Source organism: Saccharomyces paradoxus, chromosome XIV, assembly GCF_002079055.1.
Source record: "Saccharomyces paradoxus chromosome XIV, complete sequence".
In the NCBI taxonomy this organism is placed as follows: Eukaryota; Fungi; Ascomycota; class Saccharomycetes; order Saccharomycetales; family Saccharomycetaceae; genus Saccharomyces; species Saccharomyces paradoxus.
In genome coordinates, this window is record NC_047500.1 from 683,236 (window position 1) to 696,863 (window position 13,628).

Sequence of the window (13,628 nt, forward strand, 5' to 3'; positions counted from 1 at the left end):
AAGCGGAAATTGCTTACATACAGTAAGGTATTTTCTATAATCCCGCCAACGTTATGTGCACTCCTTCATTTTGGACATCTTCTTTACATAGACGAACCTGGGAAGGAGGTCAGCTCGAAGGGAAATGTAGAGACAGCATAGGGGTATAAATAAGAGACACAGTGTTCTATTGTGAGAAAAATTATTTGTAGATCTTGTACCTTATCTTGCGTAAAAAAACCAAACAAAGGTTTTCCTTACATCATACCAAACCAAAAAAAGATAACAAATATCATAATATCATGAAATCAAGTATTCCAATCACTGAAGTGTTGCCAAGAGCAGTAGGTTCATTAACATTCGATGAAAATTACAATTTGCTGGATACATCTGGTGTAGCAAAAGTCATCGAAAAGTCACCAATTGCAGAAATAATCAGGAAATCAAATGCTGAATTAGGTAGGCTGGGCTACTCCGTTTACGAAGATGCTGAATATATAGGTCATGCCTTCAAGAAAGCTGGCCATTTCATCGTATACTTTACTCCAAAGAACAAAAACAGAGAGGGCGTTGTTCCTCCTGTAGGAATCACCAATTAGCTCTGAGAGAACTTAATGTTAATAATGATGACAGTAGTTTTATTGTATCTCACTTTTTTTTACGTATAATCATATAACGACTTAATTATTTTTGAAATGTTTCTTTTTTAATTGTAACCCTTTTACGGATTCTTACGTAGTTATTTAATCTTTTTTTTAGTAGACAATCTTCCTACCAGTAAATGTTCTTCTTGCCTGTTGTCTGGCTTCTGCACTTAATTCATCGTTTTCATCATCCTCATCCACCTTAGCTCTATTCAAGACTTTGATGAACGAGTCCACTCTGAATCTCATTCTGGAGTGCATGTAGGCCTTGGAGCACTTTATATGGTAATGAAAGTAGTTTCTGAACAATGTTAACTGGCAAATTGAATGGAATTGCAACTCTTTTGTCTGAAAATGACGTGGGAAAAGAACAAATGTGATGAATCTTCTACTTTGCTCTGCAACTTTGGGTGGTTGGTATAGTCTTTTCAACTCCAAAGGTGGTTCATGTGAGTATAGAACTTGTGGAGCTGACTGGATTTGACGGTTTCTCTTACGTGCGTCCACGAATTCTTGTAAGAAGACCTTACCAAAAATTTTATCTGTTTCGTCTTGGAAAATAGTTTCAAAAATAATGGTCACTCTGTCATTGGAAGGTTTGATAAAGATGTTTTCCTCGTCACGATACTTGATTGTGAACAAAGTGTTGTCTCCATTGGCAGCGACCTCGCCGCCGGTAATTTCTGCTTCGACAGGCGCTGGTTGTTGCTGGCTCAATTCAATAAACTTCGTAATGGCTAATTCGAAGGGGAAACTCAATATAATGGTCTTCAACACAGACAATTGTAAAATTGAGTCTTGAGTTAATTCGCTCAACGTGACCTGAAGAGTGTAGTCATAACCAGGCTCCACTTGACCTGGGATGGTCACCCCCCCCAAAGAGGAGTAGTGATCGGCCAGAAACTTCACCAAAGTCAAGGAACCGTCCAATTGGCACTCAGAGACGCTCACCCAAGCTTTAGTCTTGACACTCAATAACAGGATGGACTTATCTTCGGCAGAGTTCGAAATGTGATAGGTGGTATAGTCGAAATCGGAAACGATTCTATCCATGGTCAACGGCGAATCCTTGTGGAGTGCCTCTATCGCTTCATTCAGCGTCTTTTGGATGAGAAGGTTCTGTGGTTGTAAGTGTAGCATTGCGGATCACCGTTTTGAGACAAGAAGATTGCTAATTTTGTATCTTCACTGGTTCCTTTGAACGATAGTTAGCCCCTATGCTTATGGTATTTCTTGTCAATATAAGCGTTAGGAAACACACATCGCTTTATACGAGCAAAATATGCCAAATACACTAATTATACCAAGGTAATGATTGCGTATACTGTACATACAAATATATATATATTGGCGTTGCTATTTACAGAAGGTTGTATGCAGTGAAATATTAGGAAGAATAGTCCGAAGCTGGTGGAAAACTTATGCGTACTGCACATCACGATTTACTTGGCTTCTTGGCTCCGTATTTCGACCTCGAAGAAATTCTATTTACCACGCCGCTCAGGTCACCAGCACCTCTGATAACATGGTACTTTACACCGGGCAAATCCTGACAACGCCCACCTCTCACATATACAATCGAATGCTCTTGAGCATCGTGGCCCTCACCCGGGATATATGCCGACACCACGTTCCCGTTGGTCAAACGGACCCTGCACGCCTTTCTTTGCGCAGAATTGGGCTTCTTGGGTTTTAGAACCATTACACGTAATACCACACCCTTCCGCTGGGGACACTGGTCCAGTTGTGGCGCCGTGGTTATCTTCTTGCGTCTTGGAGGCCCGGAGCCTCTTTTAATCTGATTCAATGTCGCTTGCATTGTGGTAGTGGAAGAAAACAATCTCTGCGCCTGTCTCCAGGGTGCACACCATGTGTTGGACATAAATCTCGACAACATGGCTCTTGTTGGCCTGCCTTAGTTCCGGTTTAGCTGCTAATTCTCTGCCTTTTCCCTGGTTATATGCATTTTTTCTTCCCCAAACCGTCTAGCCGCTCGGGTAAGACCTAAATGCTTATAATAATATTATTGTTATTGCTCTGTAGATATATATATATATATAGCTTGGGTCTGGACTGATTCTATTTACACGACAATTAATCTCAACATTTATGCGCACCAGATCTCCTCATTTATTCTTGGTCTGGGTATAGCTGAAACGCTTCCTGGTGGGTGCAAACTCGCCCAGTTTGTGGCCCACCATATCTTCAGATATCTCGATAGGCACATACTCCTTACCGTTATGTATTTGAAACTTGAGTCCCACGAATTGGGGCAGGATGGTAGCGGCCCTTGCATTTGTTCTTATTGGGGTGCCCTTGGTCATGGCTTCCCTTATGGGTAGTGGCACGATGTTGGGGCCTTTCCATACCGACCGCGATAACAGTCTAGCTGCCGGTTGCATCTTATTTTTTGTGGAGGCTGCTTCTGCTGATGCTGTACTGCTCTTGCAATGGACCTCATTATTTTAATCATGGTTGGATCCTTCCTAGACGCTTTCAATTGCCATTTCATTGCTCGGCCTTCAACGTGAATAATGATGTAAAGGTTTATCCCGGGTGATGCTTAAAATTTGAAAAATTATTGAAGATTTGTATAAGGTAGAAGGCATAACTGGCGATGAGATAAACTTGATTCAGAACATCTATATCATTGGATAACCAGTAGTGACAATGTTTGCATCGAGATTTGACCCTAGTCAATTGAATACTCCTGCTGCTAGCACACCCGAAGAAACCATCAGGCCTACTCCTGGGGCCATTGTGCCTTTAAAGAGGCAAGCTACTGGATCTGATGATGAAGACGATGACTTTCGCCAAGATTCTAATGAGAGCTCCAGTAGTTCAGAAGAAGATGAGGACCGTATGCAAATAGAGTATGGGGCTGATGAAGAAGATTCTAGTGAGGCAGAAGGGAAAGAGAGTAAACCAAGTACCCATAGCACAGTGCTATCGAGATTCAAGCAAACAGTATCATTGCAAGATAAGCTGAATGTTTCTGATATTGCCGGGAACAATGAAGACGAAAGGCTCGAGGATTACACAGCTTCAACACACCAACTGGAACAAATTCCTCAACCAGAATTCGTCAAAAACCCAATGAACTTAAATAGAAATTCATTACAGTTCAAATCTACGGGTTGGTTAAACACTGAGAAGATATATTATGATAATTTCTTGATCAAGCCGTTCTCTGATTACGGAAATGAACTGGAAGCAAAACTATTACAGAATATTTGCAAGAATTTCTCTATAAACACTTTTCCTATTCAATCAATCATCCTGGACTCCATATTACCAGTATTGAACTTCACTTTGAGCATATCTAAGAGAAACTTTACCAGAAGAATCGGTGATATTCTTGTAAATGCGGCTACTGGCTCAGGTAAAACTTTGGCCTACTCCATTCCTATTGTTCAAACGCTGTTCAAGAGGCAAATCAACAGACTGCGTTGTCTAATTATCGTCCCCACAAAACTACTGATCAATCAAGTTTACACGACGTTGACAAAGCTAACTCAAGGGACGTCGCTCATTGTGAGCATTTCCAAATTAGAAAATTCCTTAAAGGATGAACATAAAAAATTATTAAATTTGGAACCTGATATCTTAATCACTACTCCCGGTAGGTTAGTAGATCATCTAAATATGAAATCGATAAACTTGAAGAACCTAAAATTTTTGATTATTGATGAAGCTGATCGTCTTTTGAACCAATCCTTTCAGGGCTGGTGTCCAAAACTAATGTCCCATTTAAAAACAGATAAATTAGATACATTTCCAGGGAACGTAATTAAAATGATCTTTAGTGCAACATTAACTACCAATACAGAAAAGTTAAATGGTTTAAACCTTTACAAACCAAAGCTATTCTTGAAGCAAACCGATAAATTGTACCAGCTACCTAACAAATTGGATGAATTTAACATCAATATTCCCACGGCGAAAAGTGTTTACAAGCCATTGATCTTGTTGTATTCAGTATGCCAATTCATCACACATTCACCCACTGCCGCAAAGATTTTGATTTTCGTTAAATCAAACGAATCGTCTATCAGATTGAGTAAACTATTACAACTTATCTGTGAATCTCGCTCACAATCGAACATGTTAAAAAACCTTCAAAATTTGGAGATGAGCATTAATTCTGTCAATTCGAACAACTCCAAGTCAGAAAATAGAAAAATTGTTGCAAACTTCTCACACCATTCGGAAAACGCAGGCATTACCATTCTAATTACCACCGACATCATGTCCCGTGGTATCGATATTAACGATATCACCCAAGTCATAAATTATGACCCACCAATGTCTTCACAACAATACGTCCATCGTGTTGGTAGAACAGCAAGAGCTAACGAAGTTGGATCCGCTTATAACTTACTAGTAGGTAGGGGTGAAAGAACGTTCTTCGATGACTTAAACAAAGATCTAGATAGAGACGGTAAGACAGTCAAGCCACTAGAGCTTGATTTCGCCCTACTGGAATCTGATTCTGAGCTCTATTCCTCGTCTCTAGAAAGTTTGAAAAACTATCACAATAACACCGCACAAGTTTAATCTCTCACTTTCCACCTTAGCATCTACTTACTTATAACATTCCAAAATTTTTTTTTTTTTTTTTGGTTATTAGTCTCATCTGAAATCTCCTGAGTATAGTAATATTAATATGTATGTATTTATGGGTATGTAACTGTAATATTATATTCGGTCTATATCTATTGTGGTTTCACACGTTGGAATGCTCGTTTGAATGCACTTGTCAATGGCTAACCTTAACATCAACTCGTCATCGTTGGAGCCACCTTTCATCGTTATCTTAATAAGTACCACATAAAGCGTGAAGTTTACTTTGCTTATTACTATATCATCGTAATTTAAAATGCATCTAGATTTAAACTCATTTAATCTCTCGATTTGGTCCTTGATTACGTTTTTAATAGTTGTTGGATTTTCAGTGGAAGCTATAGGATTTAAAAACCCATTATTCCCCATCTTTGTGTTTCTCGTCGCTATTGGTAGCGAGCTCATTGATCTTGGCCGTACAGACGGCCTTCCTTTGGCAGATTTAGACTCGACTTGTTGAGTAGGGCTGGTCATATCAGTGCTGAGATTATTATTGAATAATGGTGAATTGGATAAAGAGGTGGTAGAAAACCCCATTAATAGCACTGTCGAGGTCCATCGTGCTATAGTTAGCCCATGCCACAGGATCAAAATCGAAATCACCAGAGTAGCCATGTAATCGGATATACTCGATAACAAGTCCAGTAATAGGGGATAAATGAATAAGTATGCTGTATAAGTGATGGTAATAATCGGATTCTTCGTTTTTAAATTACTGTATTTATTAGCATAAAACGTCTTATAAAGTGATAACGTCGATAACACTAGATTGATCATTAGTATGCTATACCACAAAGTAATATTTTCGTTCTGTGAATCATTAGCATTAGCAATGTGAGAATGAGGAATTTGCTCGTTAATTTCATCGTGATCATGGTTATTTGTCAATGTGCTGCCTGATTCTACAAAGAGAACTATAAGCTCTTCAATTATATGGAATAAAAGGTCCAGCCCCACAAAGCATAATGAAACGGCAAGGGCAAAGCTTAGTAGGACGTCTATCCTATTTAATCCGAAGGGAAATGTGATTGTGCCTGTAAACCAAACCTGGAATTGAGACAGATTTTCTACAAATATGATTACTAGCGACCCGATGATATCGTAAGTAATAAAATGCGATAGCGTAATAAAATTACTCCACGAATACAAGTGCCCAACTTGAAAAGTGATCAGACATGCCGTGATTTGTAGTGCGGCAATAGATAACTGAATGTGAGCCCTTGGCCATGGTAGATTTGACATTAAATCATTTAAATCTGGAATGGGAAGAGATTTAGCGATGTTCAAAGGGATTTTCACCTCAGGCTCTTGGAAAAAATTCATGGACACAGAGGAATGCTTGTAACGATGCCCCTTACGAAATGAGGTCCTTGATGCAGCTGAAGAGGGCGGTGTCTGTTGATGCGGTTGTAGCGTAGATGTCGTAAAATTGAAGGGAGAATCTAAGGTCATAGAAGATCTCTTACTGTTGCCAGAATCCGGAGAAATACCTCTTACCGGTGATCTTGTCCTAGGGGGAGGCGGGACCAACTTTGGTGCCGGTATATATTTGAGTGATTGCCTTCGACCTTCATTGCTTTTTCCCTTCAGAAATGCGGCTTCATTGATGTTATTGTTACTAGAAGCATTTTCACCAAAAGTGAACGAAGGATTGTAGATGATGCTAGAACTGGAATTGTTACCTTCCTTAGCAGAATAAAATAGGGAACTGGGCCTAGGCGATGCAAACAGTGTCCTATTTTGCGATGGCATACCGTCCACATTCCCGACAGCATTCATATTAGACAAAGAAAACGACGAGGCATCGGAATCATTCAATTTAGGAGTCTGGAAAGCAATTTCCGGAGACAAATTGTCCTCCTCTTGTATAGCATTCATTTGTGGCGTCTCCATAGCTTTTCCCTATTCTATGATTTCGCACACAAGCTACTAGATATCTACGTCTGCTCTCTTTGTAACAAAAACACCTTCAAGGTCCATCATTTTTAGTAGTGAATATTCTCGTTATTAGGCACTTTGGGATAATTATGGAAAACTTTTTGGGGTCGCGTTACCCGCGCTGAAATTTGACAATAATAAAGATAATCACCCATCACCACAGCTACATTACAACATTGGACGGCGGGTTTGGTTATGTTCCATGGACCGGGATATGACAAAGATGGTTGCCAAGAATCAGTTCAAAGGGAGCAGCGCCACGCTAGCGCAGTTAATTGAAGAGATCGGACGTAGCGGTGGAAAAAAGCCTGTGTTCCAGTACAAGGTACCACTCTCGATACGATGGGCTTCCACCGCACTAGCTGTAGTGTTCCTGACATATGGTGCTGCATACACTGATATGTCGTGGAGAACTGCTCGAGAGGTGTACGGAAATGCTACTGAAGAGGAAAAAGGCAGCCTGTGGTTCAAGTGCAAAACTTTTGGGCCTGTGGCATTAGGGGTATTGCCTGTGATCCTAGCTGCTGGCACTAGACACATAACGTCAAGACTAGTCACAGAAATGAAATATCTGCCACCTCTTAAGAATAATACGGTACCAAGGTGTCAGTTGACCCGACGCACTTCCTTGTTAGGAAGACCGGTTTCCATTACCAGGGAGATTAATGAACTGTCCAAGAATAAGACCACTAAGATCTTCACTGGAGTAGGTTTGCAAGGTATGGAGGACAGGGCCACTTTCGTTTTCTTCATAGTGGATAAAAAAGCTACTTCATTCTTCAGTAAAATTTACATTTTCTCAAGATCTGGTAGCGTTTTCAGGGACGACGCCAGGATCTTGGATTGCTTCTTTAATGATGCGGCAGGCAATAAGCTTCTAAACAAGTCAATATTGACACAGATTCTCTCTCGTACGTCTGCCAAAACTCAATTTCACTCGAACAATTCTAGGTCATCCATCAAAAATATTGTGGGGCCCAAATAGTTACGCACGCCTACGTAAGAATGCATGTAAATAATAATCGAATAAAAGAACAATTAAACACTTGTATATTCAAGCAATATTTACAAGAGCCCAAGCAGTCTCAAGACGTAGTCGACTGTTAAGGCGTACGTAAAGTAGAGCCCAGTGTTGATGTTTGCATTAAAATATTTCCAGCAGTTTTTAGGATTGTCAAGGTCTACCTTCTTTATCATGCTGAACAACCTATAAGCGAAAACTCCTAGTCCACCAATGAATCCGGGCCCCCATAGCAATCCGCTATTCAGACCTGCGACAGCTAGTAGCGTGATTTGAGATGCAGACATGGCCTTCATGATAGACTTCGTGCGCGGACCCCAAGCCAAGGCGGTAGACTTGATTCCAGCCTTGATGTCGAACTTTTTATCCTGGTGCGCATATATGGTATCGTAAGTCATACACCACAAGTAACTGCTTAAGTACAAAGGTATCATCGTGGGCCAGCTCATTACACCCATAGCTGGAAACCCGAGTAATGCCCCCCAATTGAAACATGCACTTAATGCAGCTTGAGGATAGTACGTAAACCGCTTAAACAAAGGGTATGTAAACACTATGGGCAAAGATGCGAGACCCAGCCACCAACACTGGGCAGGAAGCAAAGATAGGACACCCATTCCGACCAGAGTTTGAGCTCCCAAGAATACCAATGCTCCACGGGGGCTCACTCTGCCAGAAGCAATAGGCCTCTCGACAGACCTGATAACCCTTTGATCCAACTTTCTATCCAAGTAATCGTTGATTGTGCAGCCAGCACCTCTCATTACCAGTGCACCAACACCGAAAATACCCAACATGCCAGCTGTTGCGCCCAATGTAGCACCTTGCATCATGGCTCCCATAAGTATAGACCAACTGCACGGCAAATATAACAGCCACGTGCCCACAGGTTTCTCTAGCCTCATCAGCTCCGCATAAGGTATCCATTTCTTAGGTAACCGAGACACGAACGGCCCCAGTCCATCCAGTCTTTCCTTTCGTGCCACTTCCAACTCTTTCGAGGTGAACACGGGCGCTGACTCCTTCGAGGAGGAGGGGGAGGAGGACATAGATCTCTTATTGCCGATCCCAATGATTCCAGCAACAGTAGTTCGGCCGCTGCCCAGAATTGACCTTCCTAGCAAAATACTGCTTCTCTGCCAAATAAACATTACTTGAAACTATTATTCTACGACAGGTACTTCTACTGTATTCCCTTGTATACTCCGCCCTTTTGACAACCTTCCTTTTGCTTTTGGCCTGGTTCTTATGAAACTTTTCACGATGCCGAAATCGCCGAAGTGTCTCGTTTAGTCTTTTCTCGAAGATTGATATATAAAGAGCATCCATCGTGCTGATAATAATGAGGCAAGGTTGTTCAAATTCCCAGACAGTGAGCCCCAGCACAATGACCATTCACACATCATCCGTCACCGCACCCGTCAACATCGCAACCCTAAAATATTGGGGGAAAAGGGACACGAAGTTGAATCTGCCCACCAATTCGTCCATCTCAGTGACTTTATCGCAGGATGACCTGAGAACCTTGACCTCTGCGGCCACTGCACCTGAGTTTGAAAGTGACACTTTGTGGTTGAATGGGGAACCACACAGCATTGACAATGAAAGAACTCAAAATTGCCTACACGACCTGCGCCAGTTGAGAAAAGAAATGGAATCAAAGGATGCCTCGTTGCCCACACTATCTCAATGGAAACTTCACATTGTCTCCGAAAACAACTTTCCTACAGCTGCTGGTTTAGCTTCCTCCGCCGCCGGTTTTGCTGCATTGGTCTCTGCCATCGCCAAGTTATACCAACTGCCACAATCTACTTCGGAAATCTCTAGAATCGCAAGAAAAGGTTCCGGTTCTGCGTGTAGATCGTTGTTTGGCGGATACGTGGCCTGGGAAATGGGAAAAGCTGAAGACGGTCACGATTCCATGGCAGTACAAATTGCAGACAGCTCCGACTGGCCTCAGATGAAAGCCTGTGTCCTAGTCGTCAGCGATATCAAGAAGGATGTGAGTTCCACTCAAGGTATGCAATTGACTGTAGCAACCTCTGAATTATTCAAAGAAAGAATTGAACATGTCGTACCAAAGAGATTTGAAGTCATGCGTAAAGCCATTGTCGAAAAGGATTTCGCCGCTTTTGCGAAGGAAACAATGATGGATTCCAACTCTTTCCATGCTACATGTTTGGACTCCTTCCCTCCTATATTTTATATGAACGACACTTCCAAGCGTATCATCAGTTGGTGCCACACCATTAACCAGTTTTACGGCGAAACAATCGTTGCATACACTTTTGACGCAGGTCCAAATGCTGTGTTATACTACTTAGCTGAAAATGAGTCGAAACTCTTTGCGTTTATCTACAAATTGTTTGGCTCTGTTCCTGGATGGGACAAGAAGTTTACTTCTGAACAGCTTGAGGCCTTCAACCATCAATTTGAATCATCTAACTTCACTACACGCGAATTAGATCTCGAGTTGCAAAAGGGTGTTGCCAGAGTGATTTTAACGCAAGTCGGTTCAGGCCCACAAGAAACAAAGGAATCTTTAATTGACGCAAAGACCGGGCTGCCAAAATAATAAGGCCAATTCGATATGTAACATTTTTCTCTTTTTTTTCTTTTTTACAATAGCTAATATACGTTTTCCTACACTATTGGTCGGAATGACCAAGCTTCAATTTTATAAAGATCTTAATTCAAAACCGCAGTTACCACACTGAAAGAGAGGCTTGATGATGCCTATTCTTTTTCTTTTTTTTACACCATGGCTTTCCCAAGAGCTTTGGAATCTCCTGTTTAAAGCTGCCCCACAGTGACCGCTTAATACAGATACATCTGTTTCATAGTGAGAAATATTATCAGTTGCCTAATCTACATTCAGGGCATATGTTACCACGTCTTTTCAAAGTATGGCTAGCTTTCATTTGCAAAGTCCCCTTTTGGATATTACACGTTTCAAGTGAAAACACGGCTGTAACATATTTTCTGAAACAATATCAAAACACAGTTATGACTTAAAACATGAACTACCGCAAATAAATACCTTTCAGGAAGCAATCAAAACATATATAAGTGCAGAAATAATGATCTATCATCAATAATCATCATGGGCTTCTCAACCCTTTACGTTCTTCTGTGAAGCATAAGGAGCATTTACAATAGAGACTAAGAAAAACCAAAATATCATCAGATGACCTTATCTCCCGCTCATTTTACTTACCTGTTCACAATATTGTTGGGATTAACTAATATTGCCTTGGCATCTGATCCAGAAACGGTTTTAGTGACAGTAACCAAGACCAACGATGCAAACGGGATTGTTACAACTACAGTTTCGCCCGCACTGGTCTCCACATCCACCGTTGTTCAAGCAGATACTACAACCTTGTACACAACTTGGTGTCCACTGACGGTATCCACCGCGAATGCCGTCGCAATATCCCCTTCAATATCGTATGCTACAACCTTATCCAGATTTAGTACATTGACACTATCTACAGAAGTTTGCTCACATGAGGCATGTCCTTCGTCATCGACGCTACCAACTACCACCTTATCTGTGACATCCAAGTTCACTTCATATCTTTGCCCTACTTGTCACACAAGCGCTATCAGCTCATCGCACAAGGGAGAAACTACAACTGTGACATCATCCAGCGTTGTTACATCGTCAACAAGTACCTCCACAATCTCACCTAGCACCACAACTTCTTCGAGTACAATTATTACTTCTACTGCCCAAACATCATCTACTTCACCAAGTTCGACATCTACTTCCCCAAGTTCAACTTCTACCTCTACAACTTCAACATCTACTTCTACGACTTCAACCTCCACCTCCACAACTTCAACATCTACTTCTCCAAGTTCGACATTTACTCCTCCAAGTTCGACATCTACTTCCCCAAGTTCAACTTCTACCTCCACAACTTCAACATCTACTTCTACGACTTCAACCTCTACCTCCACAGCTTCAACATCTACTTCTCCAAGTTCAACATTTACTCCTCCAAGTTCGACATCTACTTCTCCAAGTTCACCCTCTACCTCCACAACTTCAACATCCACATCCCCAAGCCTAAGTTCCTCTAGTTCAACGCCTACCACTTCAACATCTATTAGTTCCATTGTTGTTGATTCAACTCCATCTTTTGTCTCCTCCATGGCACCATCATCAACGCCAGTATCATCATATAGTCCATCTACATCTTTTTCCTCCGTTTCTTCGACTTCACCACATGTTGTCATTCCTTCTACTACTTCCTCGGCTGTAGAAACTACTATCAATTCCCAAAGTTCGTCTGAGTATACCAGTAAATCCTCAATCTCTACTGTTATCCCATCATTTTCCATGTCCACATATTTCACGACTGTTAGTGGTGTTACTACAATGTATACGACATGGTGTCCATATACTTCTGGATCTGAGGCTACCACATTAACTAAGGTGCGTGAAACAACTGCCACAGATACTAAAGTCTGTACTCACGAGTCTTGCATGCGCTCTCAAACTGCAAGTTCCATCATATCTTCTAAAAAAATCATGTCCACAACAAACGTCGCAACTTCTGTAGCCACCTCTACGGTTGAATCATCATATGTATGCTCTACATGCACTAAAACATTGGGCTCATACTCCTCAGCGCAACCAACTTCAGCAAATTCTGTAACACAAGAAATTACATCCACGGAAAATTGGTCAAGTTCAACAACAGCTTCAGACGAAGATTACAATAAGCATGCTACCGGTAAATTTCATCCAACCTCTCCAGGTACCTCACTTATTTCATCTAGCACAAGTCAAGTAACGAGTACACCAAGCATTGACTCAGAATCTCAAGAACAACCATCATCTTTATCACCGACATCTGTTCCTTTATCTTCCTCCTTTGATGCTACATTATCCTCAGGCAGTACTGCATTACTATCCAATTCTGTACCATCATCAAGTGTCGAGAATTCACCAATTACCACACTTCAAATTTCTTCATCATCAGAGGTTTCCCCATCCACCTCTTCCTCAGCTATCGCTACACCATCTACCCCTACATCACCAATGGTTTCGCAATCCACTTATTTCTCAGCTACTGCTACACCATCGACTCCTACATCTTCTGCTTTCACGACATCTACCTTTACAGAGTCTATCGTTGAATCTTTATTGACTTCCATGGTATCTTCCATTTCTTTGTCATCGTCACCTGCTTCCTCTTCATTACAAAATTCTGCTACTACAACACGAGTTTCCTCTAGTTCAATATCCATGCAATACCAAACTTCATCAATGATAACGATTAACCAATACGTGGGCAGTGGATCGCAAACCCATTTGCCATTAGATAAGTTGATCTTTGCCATCGTGGCAGTTGCTTGCAATGCGATTTTTTAATTAATAACAAAACAATTTAATCCAATTTTTATATAAA

At 41.2% G+C, this 13,628-nt stretch overlaps 10 protein-coding genes across 10 annotated transcripts; 5 read left to right on the top strand and 5 right to left on the bottom strand.

Annotated features, from left to right (window-relative positions):
• Nucleotides 1–281: 281 nt before the first annotated feature.
• EGO4 (Ego4p) lies at nt 282–578 on the top strand (the record flags this gene model as incomplete). Its single annotated transcript, XM_033913076.1, has 1 exon — nt 282–578. The coding sequence occupies one exon, from the start codon at nt 282–284 to the stop codon at nt 576–578; it is 297 nt and encodes a 98-aa protein (XP_033768967.1).
• A 156-nt stretch (nt 579–734) lies between these two features.
• Nucleotides 735–1,763, bottom strand: ARC35 (Arc35p; the record flags this gene model as incomplete). Its single annotated transcript, XM_033913077.1, has 1 exon — nt 735–1,763. The coding sequence occupies one exon, from the start codon at nt 1,761–1,763 to the stop codon at nt 735–737; it is 1,029 nt and encodes a 342-aa protein (XP_033768968.1).
• Nucleotides 1,764–2,058: 295 nt separating this feature from the next.
• Nucleotides 2,059–2,520, bottom strand: MRPS12 (mitochondrial 37S ribosomal protein uS12m; the record flags this gene model as incomplete). The annotated part of the gene is made up of 1 exon (XM_033913078.1): nt 2,059–2,520. One exon carries the CDS (start codon nt 2,518–2,520, stop codon nt 2,059–2,061), a length of 462 nt encoding a protein of 153 aa, XP_033768969.1.
• A 229-nt stretch (nt 2,521–2,749) lies between these two features.
• Nucleotides 2,750–3,025, bottom strand: RSM19 (mitochondrial 37S ribosomal protein uS19m; the record flags this gene model as incomplete). Its single annotated transcript, XM_033913079.1, has 1 exon — nt 2,750–3,025. One exon carries the CDS (start codon nt 3,023–3,025, stop codon nt 2,750–2,752), a length of 276 nt encoding a protein of 91 aa, XP_033768970.1.
• A 268-nt stretch (nt 3,026–3,293) lies between these two features.
• DBP6 (putative ATP-dependent RNA helicase DBP6) lies at nt 3,294–5,180 on the top strand (the record flags this gene model as incomplete). The annotated part of the gene is made up of 1 exon (XM_033913080.1): nt 3,294–5,180. One exon carries the CDS (start codon nt 3,294–3,296, stop codon nt 5,178–5,180), a length of 1,887 nt encoding a protein of 628 aa, XP_033768971.1.
• Nucleotides 5,181–5,321: 141 nt separating this feature from the next.
• Nucleotides 5,322–7,139, bottom strand: ZRG17 (Zn(2+) transporter ZRG17; the record flags this gene model as incomplete). Its single annotated transcript, XM_033913081.1, has 1 exon — nt 5,322–7,139. The coding sequence occupies one exon, from the start codon at nt 7,137–7,139 to the stop codon at nt 5,322–5,324; it is 1,818 nt and encodes a 605-aa protein (XP_033768972.1).
• Nucleotides 7,140–7,398: 259 nt separating this feature from the next.
• MRX15 (Mrx15p) lies at nt 7,399–8,169 on the top strand (the record flags this gene model as incomplete). Its single annotated transcript, XM_033913082.1, has 1 exon — nt 7,399–8,169. The coding sequence occupies one exon, from the start codon at nt 7,399–7,401 to the stop codon at nt 8,167–8,169; it is 771 nt and encodes a 256-aa protein (XP_033768973.1).
• An 80-nt stretch (nt 8,170–8,249) lies between these two features.
• Nucleotides 8,250–9,356, bottom strand: COQ2 (4-hydroxybenzoate octaprenyltransferase; the record flags this gene model as incomplete). The annotated part of the gene is made up of 1 exon (XM_033913083.1): nt 8,250–9,356. One exon carries the CDS (start codon nt 9,354–9,356, stop codon nt 8,250–8,252), a length of 1,107 nt encoding a protein of 368 aa, XP_033768974.1.
• Nucleotides 9,357–9,547: 191 nt separating this feature from the next.
• Nucleotides 9,548–10,780, top strand: MVD1 (diphosphomevalonate decarboxylase MVD1; the record flags this gene model as incomplete). Its single annotated transcript, XM_033913084.1, has 1 exon — nt 9,548–10,780. One exon carries the CDS (start codon nt 9,548–9,550, stop codon nt 10,778–10,780), a length of 1,233 nt encoding a protein of 410 aa, XP_033768975.1.
• A 612-nt stretch (nt 10,781–11,392) lies between these two features.
• On the top strand, nt 11,393–13,591 carry AGA1 (Aga1p; the record flags this gene model as incomplete). Its single annotated transcript, XM_033913085.1, has 1 exon — nt 11,393–13,591. One exon carries the CDS (start codon nt 11,393–11,395, stop codon nt 13,589–13,591), a length of 2,199 nt encoding a protein of 732 aa, XP_033768976.1.
• Nucleotides 13,592–13,628: the final 37 nt, after the last annotated feature.